Here is a 21,323-nt window from a genome sequence, read left to right on the forward strand (position 1 = left end):
GTAGTCTTTCTGCCTTTATTTGCCACGTCAAAAGGTTAAACAGATGCATTTAAAAATCTTTGAAGTGCTGATTTATGCAGGATGTACATTGTTACATGACAAACAGTGAGTGAAATGAATTCTCATGACCAGAAAAATGCATAAATTGTGAAGTTTATTCATATCCAGAACCTATTTCAATGTTCTGCAGTATAACATTAACATCAAGTTGTTCTTATGCATGAAAATAATTTGTATGTTCTGGTTGTGCTGCATTTCTGAGAAAGTATTTTGTACATTTGTATACATGGATTTAAATGATGTTGATGCGTAAAACTTCATACAATCAGGCATATATATCTTCCAATATAACTCCAATTGCTTCTGGACCACACTGTTACTGAACGAACTTTATGTGAGGAGTGTTTTGCGCAACAACATACATGTATAGGCCTTAGACTGAATTAGACGTGCCGTTATTTGGTTTATTGCGGTAATGAGCATAAGGTATTGTTATTATGCACACTTCAAATACAGTGAATAATTCTAGATGCCTTTATCCAAATTGTTTATATTTTTAGAATGCACGTTAGCTTATGTTGAAAACTGAGTGCGTGTTTGCTGCGTAATAAATCAGTCCAACTTTTGCATTAGTCTGAAGAAAAATGGCAGACCGGCTGAATGAAAATGCAAATTCACTCTTTGACAGTAGATGGCACTTATGGAAAAGCAGGATTCCAGCGGTTACCCAGGTTACCCCACACAAAGCTGTGCAACTTTCTGTTTTTGGACTCAAGGAAGTGATGTCAAATAGCATTTAAATGTTCAAATATTTGTATTCACTATGGTACTTATCAAACACCACCAAATACTTAATATTTATATTCAAACACATATTAAGAATTTAATATTTATTAAATACTAAGCATTTGTTTACACTTGCCAGCCCAGAAAAGATATCCAGATAATGGTTGAAAAATGTTCTGATTCTTTACATAGTTTTGTTCTTTTGCACTTTAATCTGTTTGAAACATTTTTACTTTGAAAACAATGGCCAATAAAAATGTACATTGCATTTGCTTCAAATGCTCCAGATTATTAAGACGACAAGTTTGTTTCTTTTCAACCTAATTCAATACCTTCATAATACCATACACCAAGTTTCCGCAATTATCATGCTTTGAAAGCTCAATACCATCACATGCCTAGACTGAATCCAAAGACTGTGTGTTGAGATGTGGCCAGACATAGGAGGGCCCGGCTGGGAGGAGGGGGAAGGTGGGATTGGCAACAGGAACAAATGTGGGTGAGTGTTTGAGTCTGTGCTTTTTGAGTTGACCAAGTTCTCTGAAGCAGCATCCACACTCGGCGCAGCGGTAGGGTCTCTCTCCCGTGTGAATGCGCTGGTGCTTGTGTAAGCTGTCCAAATGGCGGAAGCGTTTCTCGCAGTATCTGCAAGGATACGGTCGCTCTCCCGTGTGTATGCGCTGGTGTGTTTTCAAGCAGTAGAAACGTCTGAATCCCCGGCCACAAATGTTGCAGCGGTGCACTTTATCAGGGCTCTCGACGGTTCCGCTGAACCCGGAGTCGCTCCCCACAGGTGGCGCCAAAGCCAGCAAAGCATCGCCATCGCTCTCCGGCACTGGAGGCGAGGAGATTTGTGGTAACTCTTGCATGGAGTTGGATGAAGAGGCTACAGCTAGACCTGATGGATGCGGCTCTAATGTGAGTGAATCAGGATCGTCTTCGATTTTAATGGTGCCCTGTTTGACATCATCAGAGTCCTCCATCACCTGTATCAGCTCCAGCTCATTAACATTCCCAGCAGGTGTGCTCATTTCAAACTCAAACTTTGTCATGTCAGATGGGTCCTCTGATGGGTTTGCGGAGGGGCCTGAAACTTCTGGCTCCTCATGTCTCCTCTCAGTGTCTGTAACTGCAGAACTGTTGTCTGTAAAACAAAGAAAACGCATGTTTATATGGATGAACCTCTAATCAGAGACTGAATCTGACATGCTTTTAATCCTATAAAGCCTACTGTATCATATTTATTTGATATATTAAAAGGAGTGGTTGATTATGATTTCACTTTTTTAGCTTTAGTTAGTGTGTAATGTTGCTGTTTGAGCATGTACATGTGCAAAGTTACAATGCTCAAAGTTCAATGCAAAGGGAGATATTTTATTTTACAGAAATTGCTTAAGGACAACAACAGGCTTCTACCAGGGTTGGTGACATCACTAACCCTAAAATTTACATAAACCTTGCCCCCGAGAACACACAAGAAAGGGGGTGAGGACATGTTGGGCTGCTTTAGAGAAGAGGAAGAGTTGTTGTAGTTGAGCACATTTGGGAGTCTGCTCAAGCTGTCACACCCATCTTTTATTGCAATACAGTACGTAACACAAATGCAATGGCATGTCATAAAAGCATGACAACATTAAGTTATAACCATAATTAAACTAAACTATACCTGTTCTATCTTCAACAGTTCCCACACGAGTGATTTATAGATAATAATGCACGGTGAGGAGGAAAGTTTGAGTGGCCAAAGACACCCAAGGATCACAGCTGGAGAATTGCAGAGATTAGTTGAGTCTTTAATCTCAGAAAGCCTAAAAAGAATTATCACACAGCACCTTCATCCCCACAAGTTGTTCGGGAGGGTTTCATGAAAAATCCTCTGCTCTCATCCAGAAACAATCTCCAGCATATTCAGTTGTCAGACACGGCTGGAACTTCAAAAGGGACTGACATCTATGGTCAGATGAAACAAAAAAACAAAAACAAAAAAAAAAAGTGCTTTTTGGCAGCAAACCCACCAGATGGGTTTGGTGCACACATGGATAAAAAGTACCCCATGTCCACGGTTAAATATACTGCTGGATCTTTAATGCTGGAGGTCCTGGACATCTTGTTCAGATACATGGAATCATGGATTCTATCAAATACCAACAGATAAAAAAATCAAAACCTGGCCGCTTCTGCTAGAAATCTAGTAATGGGCCGCGGTTGGATCTTCCATCAGGACAATGATCCAAAACAAACATCAAAACCAACACAAAAATGTGTCACATAATGAAGCTTCTGCCATGGCCATCCTAGTCCCCTGACTTGAACCCTAAAGAAAATGAGTGGAGTGAACTGAAGAGAAGAAGCACCAACATGGAGCTGGAATCTGAAGGATCTGGAGAAATTCTGCATGAAGGAATGATCTCTGAACTCTTGTCAGGTGTTCTCCAAATTCATCAGGCATTATAGGTGAAGACTCAGAGCTGTTATCTTGGCAAAAGGAGGTTGCAAAAAGTATTGAACAAAAGTTCAACCAATGTGTTTTGGAGAAAAACAATGTTAATGTTGGAGAAAAAATGTTATGAAATAAAAACATTTTATTTCTTAACATTTATTCCCCCCCCCCTCCCTTTCAATTCTTTTCCTTCAATGAAAGGTTAGATTTTTATTAAAGATCAAAAGGATAAACAATACAGATTTATTTTACAGACCAGTCATCTTTGATCATGTTTATGAAGGGTGCCAATAATTCTGACCACAACTGTGTGTATAATATAGATAGATAGATAGATAGATAGATAGATAGATAGATAGATAGATAGATAGACAATAAATTGTTCCTTTTCAAACAAATTTCTGACTAGTATTTCATGTCAGGCTTTAGAGAGTTACTAAACAGCTATGATCACACTTGTTTGGCAGTATTGGTGAATGAAAAAATGAATAACAACAACGACGAACCTTTTTCACCCTCATTCGTGATGTAAAACGGGCCCTCTGTCTGGTCTTCTGGTTTGAAGAGAACAGCACTGTTTTCCAGAAGTGTTTGGGCGGTCGTGGGGTCACTCGTGAGTGCTGAACTGTTGCCTACTGAAGACCCTCGTGTCTTTCTGCGGTTAACACACTCACGAGGCCAGTCTGACTGTACCGTGGGGAGACAGAGGCCAACACTGGGTAGATTTTTAGGACTGTGGATTCTTCCCGGTGAGTTTCGGAAGCTTTTGCGGGAGGAATCTCTGCTCTGTGCCTGTGAGGTGGGGCTTCCAACCGCAGCGCGTGAGGGAAACACAACGTGTGCGTCGTCTGCGTTTGGGCGCACGATATTTGACCCAGGCAGGTTTCTGTTGAGAAGTAAACACTGTTTGATGTTCTTTTCAGCCGCGGTCATGTAGTAGCGCACCGCTTTCAGCTCGCTCTCGGAGATCTCCAGTCTCTCGCGCAGGCTCTGGTTCTCTCTGTGCGACTCTGCGGCAGCATTACGAGCCGCGGCCAGCTTCATGCCAACAACTCGCGCTGTTTCTTTTAAAACAGATTCTACTGCGAATCGTACCGCATTGTCAATAGTGGAGGCGAGCTCGCACTTGAGAAAAGAAACGCTGATGTCCATGCTCAAAGTCATGGTTATTATGATTCACGGCAGTATTTCACTGTGAGATGTAATTACATGCGTGGCTGCAGAACTAAAAAGAGATGGCTTGGGTTTCTTAGCTAACTGAGGACTAGAATAGAATAGTTTACGGCCTCACATCCATTACCATTACTTCAATACGTTACCTGGTTACAATGTTAAAAGCAGAGAAACCCTAAAGTGTTTTGTATATCTTGCCCAAGCTTCGCGTTCTGCTATCGTCACAAGCAGTGTCGCGGATTAATGACGTCAATAACAACCTGGGATTTGTAGTTTTCATTCTTTGAGCCGTTAGTTGTTGTAAGGCCATTCTGTTTATTATTAGTTGATTTACAATATATAGATATATTTTTAATTAAATTATATTGAATATAAAAAGTGGATCTATATAAGAATGAATGTCCTTATTGAAATGAAAAAAGTAATTGGATTGATCATTGTTATTGAGGAATGCAGTGTTCCGTGATGTGGTCTCCTTAGATAGTTAAGGAATTCGCCGTGAAGACAAAGTGGAAGTGTATTTCTACTTTTCCTCGAGTAATTATAAAAATAAAATCTAAAAATACAAATAACCTGCCGGGAACGTTCTGGTAACATTCTCTTAAGGTTACAAAAAAGAACCAATAGAGAACATTCCCAGAACGTTCTTATTTGGTTCCGGGAACCATATGTTAGTGGAACGTTACTGTTTGCTGGGCTACTGCATAGAATTAAAAAAAAAAAAAAAAAAAAAGCCTAGTGTCTCACTGATCTATTTAAATGTATATAGATCAGTGAGGGAGACTTGGTTTACACATGAAACAGCTGTCTTCCTATATGACCTTTACACTGCTGGACATTGTTTGATTAAACACGTCGGGGTTAAACATTAAAGGGAGCTTGAAGCTGAACACTACTAATCACTTCATTCCAGCTTTGGTTGGGTCAAAGATCAAACAACAATAACTTCATAGAATAACAAAAAGTTTCATAGAACAATGTCCATTTGATTTAAGTTCTGATTCATAGTCTTGATTCATGATCACAGTTTTGATTCATAGGTCATAGTTATTATTTAATTATTTACATATCTATTTATTTATTATTATTATTTTACATATTTAAAACATTGTTTGATTTATATTGTGCCATTAGTTCAAATAATTGTCATTTGGAAACCCCCCAACATGCTGTAAGAAGGAGCAATAGCGCACTCTATAGGTCGACAAATGGAATAAGACAAACTCTATTTATTTCAGACTTGACGTTGTTGCACCAAAATCGGGTCTGTCTGACTCCAGAATGTGAACCTTCCTCTTTCTCTGTCGTCTGTGAATCTGAGCCCAGAGCCCTATTTGTGGAAAGGAGTGTGATCACACTGCACTCCTCCTCTTCTCTGGAATCGCCACCCCTCCGCTCATTGTGTCCATCATATCTGTTACCAGAGGGAGGCATGTTTAAAGCTTTTAAATACATTTCTATACATCGTTGTATTCTTATTGCTTATAGTCATATAGTTAACTACATCACAGACTGGGTAAGATATTATGTGACCTACCTAAGTGGCTATAAATATATGTGTGGAGGATTAATGCAGAACAGTGCATGTCCATCCAACCACATACTGCTAGCTTGGTTCTCTGGAAATGGTGTTGCTGGGCAACTCATCCACAGCTACTACAGTACCTAATGGGGAGTAGGGGCAGGTGGAATGTACCATCACTACATTTGGCGAGGGGAGGGATAAACCATATGTTTCTGCCCTACTCCATAATGTGTGGGTCAGTTTAAAGGGTGCACAGTTGTAGACGTAAATAAGAAAACAATAAATAATGAACTGTTGACAAATCATAGAATTATAGCATACACAATTTTTTTAAATATGGACCAATCAGCAAGTGCACAGTAATACAAAGTAATAATCTGTCTGTGCCCCTCCCCTCAACGTGTAATTATGGCAGGTGTAATTAGGAGTGTGTCTCCGGTGGGTGGCAGCTTATGTCTCTAGAGGGAAAGTGCGCATTGCATTACTGAGTGCCCTTACAGGGGAATTTTAATTACAGCTCTAAGTAATTCGAGAAAGTGCGAGGTTGGTGAACTTATCTGGGTAATAATAAGCTGTTTGGAAAATGCTCGAGACATTTTTGGATGTGTATATTAAAAGATATTGGAAATAAATTGATTATTAAATATGTCCAAAAAGGACTGTAAAATATGTTTTATAAACTACACGCAATCTTTTAAACTTCAGGCTTCCTATGACGCATGGTTTGTGCTCAGACGGTGTTGCCATGTCCGCTTATTATAACTCTGGGCTTGTTTTTTTATTATTCTTATTTTTATTTTTTTTACAGTGGAACTTTAAAATATACGGCCAGTCTTTTAATCTTATTTTCGGAATATGCAGTCGCATTTTTATTAATGGTCCTCCTTGGCCTCCAAAACCCAGTAAACTGAACAACTAATCACACTTCCAAATAGCTACACTTTCTATCATAGTTTGTTCCCCTCTCTCAGCTCCGCTATGACTCTTAGGGGAAGTCGGTTTAGTTTTAATATTTTTCGTTTTTTGTTTTTCACGCCAGTTTTTTTTCTCCCCTGCGCGATCTGGCAACACTCTGCTCAGGAGCGCATTCATGTATTCACTGCGCACCGCGTAGGGGGAATTCTGTAGAATGTCACTATTCTATCACAGGTCATTTATTTGTCCATTTCTGCAAACATTAATATTGAGATCTACGTATTCTCGTTTCCACATTTCATGAAAGAACTGACATTTTGCTTTAGCGGCCTAAACTCAAGTGTGTTCCAGTGTGAGGTGCTGTTCACCCCCCTGAGCCGCTGTTTGGCGGTGGAGGTCTGCGCTGCAGTGGTACATTCGCAATATAATGGGTGTGGTTGAATCGCGCATATGTGATGCTACGTGTTTCTGGTGCAGACCGAATGATTTCATATGGGACTGAATTGACAGCAGAGCGAGCGCACATTATTTGAATTATTTAGAAAACAACTGTACCGTTGTTTATGTTGAATTCACCCCGCCTCCTATTCTGGCACAGTCACATTTGAACTGATGGATTGGTTATACGCTCCTCCGGAGAGATAGCCAAGTCGATTTTGGTTACTTTATTTTCATTTCTTTGAAGGGCAACGGGGTGCCTCGCATTTTATTGAATAGGTCATTTCTTGGACGTGGAGCAGCGGCCAAAACGAAAAGACCAAAAGGAGAAGACGAACGAAGAAGGCTCTCGGAAGGAAAGAGGCGAGGATCAACGAAATCGCAACGCAATATAAAGACAACGACGGCGCGTACTTAATTCGAAAGCTTTACTGTATTTGGACATTCGCCTACATTTGTCGCTAATTATATTACTTAAGGCGCTTTTTTCCCAAACGCAAAGTGTGCTAAAATCAGGAATATCGTGGAAAAGGCTTCTTCTCATCCTCTCTAAACGATCAAAGGGCGACATGGTGGCTCCATACTTTTTGATGGCAGCGTTTTGATTCGTTTCATACATGAAACACAGAGTCGCTGAGGCCTAACAAGCACCAGGAAAGAACCGACAGTATGCAGTCCTAATCATTTTCCAGCAGAAAAATTCCCTGCGAATTACTTCCGCCACCCACTTCAGCATTCCACTCACTTTACGCGGAGAGGGACTAAAGCCAAACAGGAAGATTAACAGGTACTATTAAATTCTAAGATTCATCAGAATGGTGGGACCCAGATGAGACTTATGATGAAAAGTAGGAAGGACATTGGTGTTTTAAATTATTAAAATGCTTTATGTCTATTCGTAATGTGAGGATCAACTTTATTTTTGATCATTTGGGATTTTACTAGTTTTGTCACCAAACTGTTGTTATTCACAATCAATAGGAATGTTATAGAGATTATTTATAATATTACATTTGTATTTTAAGGTACTGCATGTTTTATTTTAGCCGTGAGTCGTGAAATGATGGAGCAGAAGCCTCCTGTTCTTCAGCTGGCCGCAGCCTCCAGCGCTTTACTCACGCCACAGCTCTGATTATGGCAAGCTGTTTTAACATTAATTGCTTTATACTAATGCTGTCAACTGATTAATAAAATAACTAATTAGTCATATTTTTTGTAATTAATCACGATTAATTGCACATAACGTTTTTATATATATATTTTTTATATTGTAATACTTAAACACTGAATCTCCTGAAATATTTAATATATAATATTAATTGCATCTCTTTACTAAGCGCTATAAATGAAGGCCGGTATCATTGTTATGGGGACCAGCCTAGACTGATCACACTGGTGTTGTTTTAATCAGATACACATTGTGTAGGTAACTATAAAGTTTACTCTACTCTTCTCCCATTTCAACGGCCACTTACTTTCATGTATTTGGGAAGAAGTGGATGAATTGATATGTTGTATTTCGGCGCAATTTCGGCGCAAGTTGAATTTCGGCGCAAACTAACATGGCGGCGCCCGTTACGCGCTATAGGTCAGCTAACATGATCATTATAAAGGTTTTTAAAAAAACAAAACACATTAACTTGCACGTATTTGGGAATCAGAATAGCAGGTTGTTGATGACATAGCTAACAGGTTTGTGAATATTTTGAATACAAAAGGAAAAACTAAATAAAAGCTATACATCTGTCATTCAGCGCTATTGTGGCTGTGGTGTGTCACATGACAAGCATGACACGTCGCTATGAAAATAATAAGGTGAAACATTCTAAAATAACAGTCACCTTAAAAAACTCACACTGGGGTTCAAGCTGGAATATTTTTAATTTACGTGTGAAAAGGGTAAGTGAACTTAATCTTCACATAAACCCATTGTAATAAATGTCACATTTAGCTATGCCTTTAATATATCAGGGATTTGTGCTTTAATTTTTTCAGCTAGGTCTAACACAGGGGTAGGCAACATTGGCCCTGGAGAGCCGCTGTCCTGCAGAGTTTAAGCCCAACCCTTATCAAACACCTGAACAAGCTAATCAATGTCCTCAGGATTACTAAGGCTACAGGCAGGTGAAGTTTTTTTTTTCACGGCTGGGGCTTAACTCTGCAGGACAATGGCTCTCCATGACCGACGTTGCCTACCCCTGGTCTAACAGGTATAGACCTAAATATACAGAAACTGAATAATCAAAAACTGCACAGTCATCACTGCATAAATTATAAAATGAATATTGATGAATCCTTATTAAAGCTACAAAAGTTATTCAGTCATGAGCAGTGAGTGATTTTCTTTGTCTTTTGTTCTTTGATTAACATTAATGACAGCAGCAGGTTATTATTAGGCTGCTCTAACTTTAAAGGAATAGTTAACCCCAAAATGAAAATCATCACACCCTTTACTCACCCTCAAGCCATCCTAGGTGTATATGACTTTCTTCTTTCAGCCGAACACAGTCAGAGTTATATTAAATAATATCCTGGCTCTTCCCAGCTTTGTAATGGCATTGAATAGTGCCCAAGTTTTTGAAGCTCCAAAAAGTGCATCTATCCATCATAAAAGTAATCTGTACAACTCCAGTGGGTTAAAAAGGTCTTCTGAAGCAAAGTAATGGGGTTTTGTAAGAAAAACATCCATATTTAAAACCTTAATAAACTATAATCACTGGCTTCCATGCGCACCATCGCTTTACTTCAGAAGGCATTTATTAACCCACTGGAGTCATATGGACTACTTTTGTCATGGATGGATGCGTTTTTTGGAGCTTCAAAAACTCGAAGTTAGACTTAGAAGTAAATAAAGAATAAGTACTAGTGACTAATTAGTAGTAAAACTGGAATAGATTTCACTATTGGAATACATACCAGTTAGAAGTAAATAGTTGATATCTCATACACAGATCCCCTTATAAGATACTAGTCAGTACTTCATTACGCACTAATGATCAAAAAAGAAGTAACAGAGATACGGTTAGTTTTACTTAACCCTTTGATGCATACGATCACACCGGTGCGATCAGTCTTGGCTGGTCCCTGGAGCGTATGATCCGATTAGATGCGATTAGAACGTTCAGTGCATCACGTGATCAACTGCCAAATTCAAATGTGCTGGCTGGCGCTAAACCAGAGACGGACGCGCGCAGCACTTTCATATATCACAAATATGCAGTGTTTTCAGTTGCATAATGTTTATTTTAGGTTTCAGACATTTAAATACACATAAGTACTAACAAAACAATATATTTAAAGTTTGTAAAATACACGTCTATAGAATAGGCAGTAACATTATAATTAGACGACACGTTTTATTCATATCAGATACACATTGTGTAAGTAACTTTAAAGTTTACTCTATTCTTCCCCAGTTCACCAGCTTACTTACTTTCATGTATTTCGGGAGAAGTGGATGAATTCACTTGTTGTAAATCCAACAGAACCTGCGGCACAAACTATCATGGCGGTGCCCATAATGCGTATAGCTCAACTAACGCGATCATTATACAGCAAAACACATCCACTTGCACATATTTGACAATCGTAATATCAGATATTTAATTTTATAGCTAACAAATTAGTGAATATTTTGAACAAAAAAGGAAAAATGAAATAAAAGCAGAATATCAGTCATACAGCGCTGCGGTGTGTGTGACGTGACGAGCAATGACGCTTCACCATGGAAAGAATAAAGTGATACGTTCTAAATAACTGTCGCCTACACTCACGCTGGGGGTCAGCCAGAATATTTTAAACTTATGTGTGAAAGGGTTAAGAGCTACATGTTAAAACGGCTTGCCATACGCATGTCAGTAGCAAGAGAAAGAGGATGTTAACTGTGCATATGTCTGTTGATCTGGGCGTAGGACGATCTGACTAAAATACAAACGTAACCCATGTGATCAAGCAAACGCACGTTTTGCAGCTGTCTCCCTGGTTTAAAAGGACCCGTGGTTTACATAAAATGCGGTTTCAGTGAAAACAGCGGTTGCGGCCATGGTGCCAGTAAACGATAGAAATGCCGCTTACTTTTTTCCCTTTACTCGCAGTATGCAGAGTGCATATGCCAGCTATAGGGGTGGGGCCAAGCCTGACTATTCTTTATAGTTAATGCTATCAGAACTCCGTCTAGTATAAATGGACACAAATCCACTGAACATATGATCAGTGGCGCGTTTTTGTCGGTAATGAAATGGAAAGTTGGTTTAACCGAAAATGGTTCTGTAGACCCGCCATTCTGCGGCAACGTGATGATGGAAGCCGAATGCAACATTCTGTTTCCACATCTCATCTGTTTATGAGGTTCTGCCTGTCAAATTGTCGCAGAAAACATTTTACCTGCGTTTCGTGAAGACGGAGAAAACATTTGCCTACTCCGAGGCGGTGGCCTTGTTTGGTGCTTATCAGCTGACAGCCCCCTCAAGTCATGATTAATGCATGAAGTCGTATTATTTTACATAGTGCTGACAATAATATAACACCACTACACAAAAGGAAAAAACAATAGGTTAATAAATAGATAATGTTTGATCCTAAGGCTATTTCTAACCCATTTATACCCGATTTCAAACACAACACATCAGTCAAGAAGGCATTATGGTGCACTAGTATGGGCCACGGGATAACTAACCCCTCTCCCCTTGACCAGCTGCTCCTTTCCCAACTTGATTGAAGATCTTAAAAAGTAAAGAAAGGTTTTTAAGTGATGTAGATTATCCAAGATTCCTCAGATCGTAGCTATTTACCTAAATGAAAAGTTTTGTAGGTAAAATGAGATTAGACTTCATTGCTGCTTCTTTCTCTATGATTAGCTGTGATGTAAGTTTTAAAGTGGGTGTTTAATTTCCTCACACATCGACTCTTATACAGTATTTAATTTCTTTCCTTCTGCTGTTGTGTTGTTTTTGTTTGTGTGTGTTGAGGAAGTTAAATCCGTGTCTCACAGCTCTCCATCAGCATTGATACAATAGCCACACCGAGATCTGTGTGGTTATAACTGGAAAACATGCAAAGTAGAACTGTTTATAAGATCCAAAAGACAATGTGATTGGTTGATGATTTGTGACATATTTGACTGTAAAAATTCATGCAAAAATCCTGTGTGTTTTTGCATGCCAGTTTGAATGTCTAACCTTACGTACAAGTTCAGGTCAGGCAACGTTTCTTCTCTATTTCTGTATGACGCACTCACTTTTATTTACTATCCTTTATAATCCTGATTCCAGTTCTTGTTTCTGTGTTTGGAATGACTCTCGGAACATTAATCCTATTATTTTATAGATTCTTAGCCAGATTATACCAGATTAAAGGAGTAATGCCGTAATGTTAATCTAAACCCAGCAGCACATCTGCACTATGAAATGATCAGTGATGAACCAATATTTTGTATGTAAAAAAAAAAAAAAAATCTTTACACAAAATGTTACAGATAATTTAGTTTTGTGAGTGGCAACTTTCCTCATGTTTTTGCAATATGTACAGGATTACTATTTCCTGTTTGTTTACATTTTGAAAAATCTTTTAACCAAAATGAGATTTTTTTTATTATTATTTAAAAAAGGTTCTTGGGTTTAACAGGAACAGTGTGTCCTCTAATATTATTCATATGTCATGTTTTAATCTACAGGTGTCTGAGGGGGTGAGAGAGGTCAGAGGGTAAAGGTTAAAGATCATTTCAAGATGAGTGAGCTCGAGCAGCTTCGACAGGAGGCTGAGCAACTGCGTAATCAGATCAGAGTGAGTCTCAGTGCTGAAATACACTGGTCTTTATTTTACACCCTCGATGTTGGGGTCCTAATCACCCTGTCAGGGTTTATGTTGCCATAATGACAGTTGGCTGTAAATTTATCATGTCAAAGCTAAATACATTTATATGAAGTTCAACTTATGATTGATCCTCATTTTCTAACTGCTCTAAAAGCTTTTGCAAAATCAGTAACATTTTATCAAATTATGAGTGAAATAGGGTGTCTTAGACTATGACAGATGGATTTGGCTCCACTATGCTCACATTCAGAGAAAACAGTGTAACACCATGCCAGCTTCTTTGAATATTTTCATAATGAAAACCATACTTGAATTATAAAATTTTAAATAGAAAATAAATAAGACCCATGTTTGGATTTTGGATCATCATTTGGTTTAACTTGAATGAAAAGCTTTTCTCAGAGGGCTATAAATATTACAGTTTCCTAAAATATATTTGAGAAAACTGTGAAAATCGATATCTAATCGATTTAAAGAATTTCAGTGTTGGTACAGTTACTGTGTTTGCCTTTTAGAGCAGTGTGGGTGCCATAAAGAATTTCTAGTGATGCAACTGTGGCTTCCTATATATTTTATTAAGTGTGCATTGAGGTATCCTGATAACTTTAGAAACGGGCCATACCTTCACCTGCAAATGGTGACAGCGCAACAACTCGGCTCACATTGTCAATTGTTTTTCAGGATGCCAGGAAAGCATGTGGAGATTCCACACTTACTCAGGTAAGACGTAATTACATGTAGAACCTGAATGATGTGATCTCCAGACTAGAGGTCTGTGGGTTTTCATTCATGTGGCGTGTGCGTGTTTGGTAGATAACAGCAGGCCTGGACCCGGTGGGGAGGATACAGATGAGGACGAGGCGCACTCTGCGTGGGCATTTGGCTAAAATCTACGCCATGCACTGGGGCACAGATTCCAGGTATCTCTTATCTGCAGCCTTTTCACAACTGTGCCACAGTCTGCTCTCACACCTGGCATCAAATAGAACAAAAATTTAAAAGTAGCAAATGAGCATGACTCAGCAGGTCGTGACTTGGCTTTGGTTTTGCATTTGTTGGCAGCACAGAAGACAATGAACAACATGACATACTGACCCACATGTTAACTCATCTTTGTTAGCTAATCATCTACGGCTACACTAATGTCACAATCTAAAAAAAAGTGTCATTTTTGAGCTGTTGCATACTTTCATAAGTTCAAAGGATGTGTTGCACTAGAATGCCATCTTTACAGTTACAACCATAAAGTCAGAATTATACTATCATTGTCCACGTTCCACTTTGGTTTATGGACTGTCTACGTGATGTAATTTTCATTAATATCACAATCTGCTGACAGTCTACTCACTCTGTTGATCAAATTTTCGAAGCCTGCGTACTTCAGAGGTCGCATTTTTTAGCCACATAGGTCATGGAGGACATCTCATTTCAGAAAAGTAACAATTGTAAAATTGACTTTTATTTCTTGTGAGGCATGAAGTATTGTAATTTCTTTCTTACTTTGGAATGCAATGGTTACTTTTGTGAAATGAGGCAATGACGTATGCAGCTGACAAATGCATCTTCAGGAGGATGTAGCCTTCAAAACGAGACAGAGACTCTGTGTCTGTGCGTACTTGTGGGCAAACAACAGTGCATTTGATTTGAGTGCTTGGAAAGAAAGGTCCATTAGTACGCATGGGCCAAATGCATATATCAGTGCTGACGGTAAAAGAAGTGTACTTTGAAAGTCTTACATGCTCAACTGTGTATGAGACACAGCGGAAAGTGGAAAATGAAGTATATCTGGGCCGTTAAGTAGATAATTTAACATCATTATGGGTTTTGATTTGAAAATACTACCATATTTATTTGACCATAGAATGAAATTCAGCTTTTTAAAACAATAGTAACCCTAATGGTAACTCCACACTGTGTATATTATTTTCATAGGCTATTGGATTAGCATGCTAACCATAGAGATTGCATGAGGGAATTTTAGCAGGCTAATTATTAAAACCAACTATTCGTTGCTTGTCTTATATCTTGTCTTATGTTACAAATCCCTTTGCAGTCCAAGGGGGACCGGATTCTGGCCTGGCTGTCAATGTGATCAACGGGGCACCACAGACTAGTAACCTGTTCGAATTAGAGTTGCTGCTGTGTGAAGATAAAAACACAGGGCCAAAATTGTGCCCCAAGCAAAAAAAAAAAAAAAAAACAACAACAACAAAAAAACAAAAAAAACAAACGGGAAATCGATTTCTGGGTAAAAAAATCACCATTTGATGCCCCCCATGGTGCCATACTCTGTACATAGAGAGTGGTGGTGCTAAGAAAACATAAACATATGAGCAAATAATAACATATAAGCTTGGTGATTCGTTAATTTTTTTTTCTTGCCCACTAGCTAAATGAATTTAGATTAAAGAAATGAAGAGAGTGCAACTGAAAGTTGTAAATTTAGTTTATAAATTCATTGTTGCCTCTGTAAAGTAAATGGGTGTGTAGCATGAACTTTTCAGTAAGACCACCAGCCATTTCCCTGTCTTATATTCTCTTTCATATCTATTTTGTTTTTAAAGGTGCCATAGAATTGAAAATCGAATTTACCTTGGCATAGTTGAATAACAAGAGTTCAGTACATGTAAATGACATATAGTGAGTCTCAAACATCATTGTTTCCTCCTTCTTATATAAATTTCATTTGTTTAAAAGACCTCCGAAGAACAGGCGAATCTCAACATAACACCGACTGTGACGCAACAGTCGGGATCATTAATATGTATGACCCCAATATTTGCATATGCCAGCCCATGCTCAAGGCATTAGACAAGCCAGTATTAACGTCTTGATCTGTGCACAGCTGAATCAACAGACTAGGTAAGCAAGCAAGGACAATAGCGAAAAATGGCAGATGGAGCAATAATAACTGACATGATCCATGATATCATGATATTTTTAATGATATTTGTAAATTGTCTTTCTAAATGTTTCGTTAGCATGTTGCTAATGTACTGTTAAATGTGGTTAAAGTTACCATCGTTTATTACTGTATTCCCGGAGTTATTTTCATTATTAAACACTTGCAGTCTATATAATTCATAAACACAACTTCATTCTTTATAAATCTCTCCAACAGTGTGTAATGTTAGCTTTAGCCTGTTAGCCACGGATCACAGCCTCAAACTCATTCAGAATCAAATGTAAACATCCAAATAAATACCATACTTACGCATTAGACATGCTGTATGACAAACACTTTGTAAAGATCCATTTTGAGGGTTATATTAGCTGTGTGAACTTTGTTTATGCAATGTATTAGAGTCGTGAGCTCGGGGGCAGGGAGCACGAGAATTTAAAGGGGCCGCAGCCTGAATCAGCGCATATTTAATGATGCCCCAAAATAGGCAGTTAAAAAAATGAATAAAAAAAATCTATGGGGTATTTTGAGCTGAAACTTCACAGACACATTCAGGGGACACCTTAGACTTATACTACATCTTTTGAAAATGCGTTCTACGGCACTTTTAATCTATTATCTATCTACTATATATTTCCATTTTCTTTTCTTCATCTCTCCTCAGGCTTCTTGTTAGTGCCTCGCAGGATGGAAAACTCATAATCTGGGACAGCTACACTACAAACAAGGTCTGTAGCTCCATCGTAGTGTTAAACATACAGCACATGATGGTGTGGCCAAGTAGATATTAACTGGTAACCAAGTTTTTAAGTTAAGCTTTCTATGTAAACCATGTAGGAAGTGCATTGTAAGGTCACATTAAAATAAAAATGTATTATTACTAACACTGCCAAAAGATCAGTTATATATTATGTTGTAAAGATTATCAGCATGTGTGTTTTTCCTGTTATTATGTTTAATCTTTGCTTGTATGCACAATATTATAAACTTCAGATGCATGCCATCCCATTACGGTCATCATGGGTGATGACATGTGCGTATGCGCCATCCGGAAACTTTGTGGCCTGTGGTGGACTGGACAACATTTGCTCCATATACAGCTTAAAGACGAGAGAGGGCAATGTTAGAGTCAGCCGGGAGTTGCCTGGCCACACAGGTTTGAGAACACACACCGGGCCTCATTTATAAAACGTGTGTACGCTAAAATCCACGCCATCGCTCATATTTATAAAAATGGTCCTTGATGTGGAAAAGTGCTTTGCGTCACATCAGGCTCTAAGCAGATGTAAGCACTTTTCCTTATTGCAGAGAGTCGGAGTACTGCAGGTATTTGGAAATCTAAGCAATTCTTGCCGTTCGCCATTCTCAAGTAAAGGATGTGGACGTTGATTGGTGCTGTTTTATATGTTGACATTAATTACAGGGCGTTTACAAGGTGGAGATCGGAAACCATTCAGCTTCGCACAATTTCAAGATAATTTGCGATTTATAGCTTTCATATCTGGAAGAGAGGCATATACACGTTCTTTGTGCGTACGTTCGTTCTCTGAATCACACATACACAATACATTTGAGAAATGATCATAAGATCAAATGTAGGACGATTTCTGCGCAACATTTTATAAATGAGGCCCACATACTCACACCTTCATTTACAACTTCATTTATTTTTTGTATGCAATATTGTTGTTGGCAGTAATCAATTTTTCTGTACTTCTGAAAGAAAAAAGAATCAGATGGCAGTCAAGACATTTCATTATCCTCATGCAGTTTCAGGGTGTGACATGTTGACTTCCTGCCTGTTCATTTCCTAGGTTACCTTTCCTGTTGCCGTTTCATAGATGACAATCAAATTATCACCAGTTCAGGAGACACAACCTGGTGTGTTCAATAATAAATATGAAACCCTACACTATATTACAGTGGTTCTCAAGTGGTTTTGCTAGTACCAAAATTGCTTATTGTACAAAAATGTCCTAAAAAGCAAACATTGAAATTTGTTAATATATTTTTAATTTTAATTATTTAAAATTTTGATTAACGATTAATTTTAAAGGGTTAGTTCACCCCAAAATGAACATTCTGTCATCATTTACTCACCTTCACATCGTTCCAAACCTGTAAGACTTTTGTTCATCTTCGGAACACAAATGAAGGTCTTTTTGATGAAATCTGAGAGCTTTCTGTCCCTCCATAGACAGTTACACGACTAGCATGCTTGAGCTTCTATTTATTACAACTGATGTGTGCACTGATGAATGTTTAAATGTGAATAAAAGCCTAAAATAAATCTGTTCATCAGATAAAGCAATTGTGTCTCTTCAGAAAATATGGACTCAATTTATATGGATTAGATTTATGATCTCTTGATAAACTTTTTGAAGACTGTCAATAGAGGGACAGAAATTTTTTTAAAAATCAGAAGATTTAAAATATCTTCATTTGTGTTCCAAAGATGATCGAAGGTCTTACGGGTTTGGGACGACATGAGGGTGAGTGATTAATGACAGAAATTTCATTTTTGGGTGAACTAACCCTTTAATCTCAGCAACCAATATTTACCACAAAAAACAAAGTTTTTGGTAAAATAGTTTGGACATCAGCTGCAAATGATATAGGAAGTGTTTATCCTCTCTTTTGAAAGTTGATAAGCCTGTTTATCATTATTTGCATTTATCATTGGTTTTCCCCTGCTGTCCGTGTCCTTGTGGCCCACCAGTTGAGAACCACTGCTGTACTCAAACAGCCCGTTCGCTTTCAGTTACAGCTTCTTTTGAATTTAATAACGTACGTGCAGGTTGTAAGTCTTAACCATGTGTTTGTGTTTGTTCCAGTGCTCTGTGGGACATCGAGACTGGTCAGCAGACCACACTGTTCTCGGGTCACAGTGGAGATGTGATGAGTCTGTCATTGGCTCCAGACTCACGGACCTTCATCTCTGGGGCCTGCGACGCCTCCATTAAACTCTGGGACATCAGAGACAGCATGTGCAGACAGACGTTCACCGGTCACGAGTCGGACATCAATGCTGTCTGTGTGAGTAAACACTGCTGAAAGAAATACACATTACTGATATTTCGGATATATCACCTTTGGTTTTTTTTTCACTTGTTTTCTCCTCCATCTCTCAGTTCTTCCCCAGCGGCAGCGCATTTGCAACCGGTTCCGACGACGCCACCTGCAGGCTGTTTGACCTGCGTGCAGATCAGGAGCTATGTTTATACTCTCATGATAATATCATCTGTGGCATCACCTCCGTGGCCTTCTCCCGCTCTGGCCGCCTGCTGCTCGCTGGATACGACGACTTTAATTGCAACATCTGGGATGCCATGAAGGGAGACCGAGCAGGTGAGCATGCTGGCGTTTTGATCATGTGGCAGTACTTGTAACCATGTGCTTTATTTGTAAATTTTGAGGTCCTGTAACAATCTTGATGTAGGATTTAGGAGGTTAAGGGGGTTAGAGGATTGTTCAGTCCAGCATTGGTGGGAACATGAATGAAAAATAGTGTTTAACACCAAATTATTGCATCAGACGATCGTAACGTAACTATATTGCTCTCGCCCCGTTAATATCAACTAAGCGAGTAATATCAACTGCCTACAGTGAGTTTTGTTACATTGCTACACTTGCTTGTAGTGTAATTGCTTCACATTGCACAAATATTATATTTACAATATAAAAAAACTTTTAAATGCTCATAATTAACAAAAAACACCATTTGTTTTTTAAAATGCTATTTACATAGATATTGAGACATTTACTATTTTACTTATTTTTTCATGAACTATACACTTACTGTTCAGAAGTTTGGGTTAGACATTTTTTTTTTTTTAAGAAAATATTACTTATATTCAGCAAAGATGCGTTAAACTGATCAAAGGTGACCGTAAAGACATTTATAATGTTACAAAAGATGTTTATTTCAAATAAATGTCATTCTTTTGAACATTTATTTACAATTTTAATACTATTTCAATATTTATATGAGCATAAGAGACTTTTATCAACCCCAAACATTTGAATAATGTATGGTCATATCATACTTTTTTTTTTTTTGTTCTAATCTAGCCCAATCTAAACCCTGTTGTTACACTTGAACTCAATGTCTCTTACAGGAGTGCTGGCTGGCCATGACAATCGTGTGAGCTGTCTTGGGGTCACAGATGATGGCATGGCTGTGTCTACAGGTTCCTGGGACAGCTTCCTGAAGATCTGGAACTGACCACACACAGCTCACATATAGTACACATTATTCACTCATTATACACACTGTATGTACTTTACTGTACATATGATGTACACTTGCCTACACAGACACATATGCCTGACAAAGAACTGTACATACTATATATAATGGTAATTAGTTATATGTTTACACCAAATCTTTTCAGTGCCACATCATTGCATACATATATAGTTACACTATAGGTAGGTTTGGACCACGAGTTTGAAATAGGAATGTTTACACACACACTTTTTCCCTTACTTAAGCTTTGCAGGACCTACACGGTACCTTTACTCACTAATAGACACAAGTGCATTTGGAGGAATGTGTGTTGAGTGAGTCATCTTGATTTGAGTGTACAATCCAAAACATTTATTTGAAACACTTTTGACATACTTTTGATAATTTTGAGACCGAACCTTGGGAGTTGGAGTTAATGCATTGAAGCGCTTTCATTTTAATTTTGACTTACTGTCATTATGTCTTCTATACTCAAAAAATAAGTACTGATGTTTCTATGAGCATGTAGAGTTGAAAAGATAGGAAGATTCTGATACAGTTACCCACCAGGAATGTCCTGCGCTGCGTTTCTCAAAAGCATCATGAGAGGAGTTGATCGTAGAGAACATTGGTGGCAATGGTTTCCACAATCAACTTGGGCTCACAATACTTTTGGGAAATGCAGCCCTGGTTGATATAGATCACACTTTATGTAGTCCATGTTTTTATAGATGCGTATGCCATCATATTCCAGTATACAAGTAAATATATGTTTGTCTTTAATTTTTGTTTAGATTTGACCTTTTTTAAATGCCTATTTTATTCATGCTTTCCTGTGTTCCATACCCTAAGGAGAATAAAGAAAGCTGGAAAAAAAAGTGCCACTAAATAATTGACCAAAGGTTGATCACATATCTGTGTAAATACTTATTATTAGAAATGACTTAGTTCATAGTAGCTGTTCTAAACTGGTTTTGTTTCAGGACCCAGACTTTACATTGGGCATCAACCAGTGAGCCAAAAATGGTTTTAAACAGAAAGTGTCCTTAAATTAAAGGGTTAGTTCACCCAAAAATGAAAATTGTGTCATTAATCATCCTCATGT

General features: G+C 38.3%; 2 protein-coding genes and 1 long non-coding RNA gene across 5 annotated transcripts; 1 reads left to right on the forward strand and 2 right to left on the reverse strand.

Moving 5' to 3' along the window:
* Positions 1–137: 137 nt before the first annotated feature.
* LOC125266955 (zinc finger and SCAN domain-containing protein 12) lies at positions 138–4,626 on the reverse strand. Its single transcript, XM_048188104.1, has 2 exons — positions 3,733–4,626; positions 138–1,930 (listed from the first exon to the last, which is right to left on the reverse strand). Exons 1-2 carry the CDS (start codon positions 4,388–4,390, stop codon positions 1,185–1,187), a joined length of 1,404 nt encoding a protein of 467 aa, XP_048044061.1. The 5' UTR covers positions 4,391–4,626; the 3' UTR covers positions 138–1,184.
* Positions 3,840–21,001, forward strand: gnb2 (guanine nucleotide binding protein (G protein), beta polypeptide 2). 3 transcript variants are annotated; one of them, XM_048188106.1, is made up of 10 exons: positions 3,840–3,975; positions 12,949–13,058; positions 13,770–13,808; positions 13,902–14,008; positions 16,655–16,718; positions 16,984–17,146; positions 17,805–17,871; positions 18,825–19,026; positions 19,122–19,338; positions 20,109–21,001. In XM_048188106.1, exons 2-10 carry the CDS (start codon positions 13,002–13,004, stop codon positions 20,213–20,215), a joined length of 1,023 nt encoding a protein of 340 aa, XP_048044063.1. In that variant the 5' UTR covers positions 3,840–3,975; positions 12,949–13,001; the 3' UTR covers positions 20,216–21,001. The 3 variants fall into 3 exon arrangements, with proteins under 3 accessions (XP_048044063.1, XP_048044064.1, XP_048044062.1); XM_048188107.1 differs by having other exon boundaries at positions 3,973–4,104; XM_048188105.1 differs by lacking the exon at positions 3,840–3,975 and adding an exon at positions 7,030–8,064.
* On the reverse strand, positions 5,674–11,775 carry LOC125266960. Its single transcript, XR_007184587.1, has 3 exons — positions 11,661–11,775; positions 5,937–6,064; positions 5,674–5,813 (listed from the first exon to the last, which is right to left on the reverse strand). It is a non-coding gene; the product is annotated as an uncharacterized LOC125266960 (long non-coding RNA).
* Positions 21,002–21,323: the final 322 nt, after the last annotated feature.

This window comes from Megalobrama amblycephala, linkage group LG4 (genome assembly GCF_018812025.1).
Source record: "Megalobrama amblycephala isolate DHTTF-2021 linkage group LG4, ASM1881202v1, whole genome shotgun sequence".
Taxonomy (NCBI): domain Eukaryota; kingdom Metazoa; phylum Chordata; class Actinopteri; order Cypriniformes; family Xenocyprididae; genus Megalobrama; species Megalobrama amblycephala.

Bases quoted from the DNA above. Each gene is read 5' to 3' on its own strand.
- LOC125266955 (XM_048188104.1), bottom strand. From the start codon at position 4,390: ATGACTTTGAGCATGGACATCAGCGTTTCTTTTCTCAAGTGCGAGCTC. The intron at 1,931-3,732 runs GTTCGTCGTTGT...TTTGTTTTACAG, and splicing joins CACGAATGAGGGTGAAAAAG to ACAACAGTTCTGCAGTTACA.
- gnb2 (XM_048188106.1), top strand. From the start codon at position 13,002: ATGAGTGAGCTCGAGCAGCTTCGACAGGAGGCTGAGCAACTGCGTAAT. The intron at 13,059-13,769 runs GTGAGTCTCAGT...ATTGTTTTTCAG, and splicing joins AACTGCGTAATCAGATCAGA to GATGCCAGGAAAGCATGTGG. The intron at 13,809-13,901 runs GTAAGACGTAAT...CGTGTTTGGTAG, and splicing joins GAGATTCCACACTTACTCAG to ATAACAGCAGGCCTGGACCC.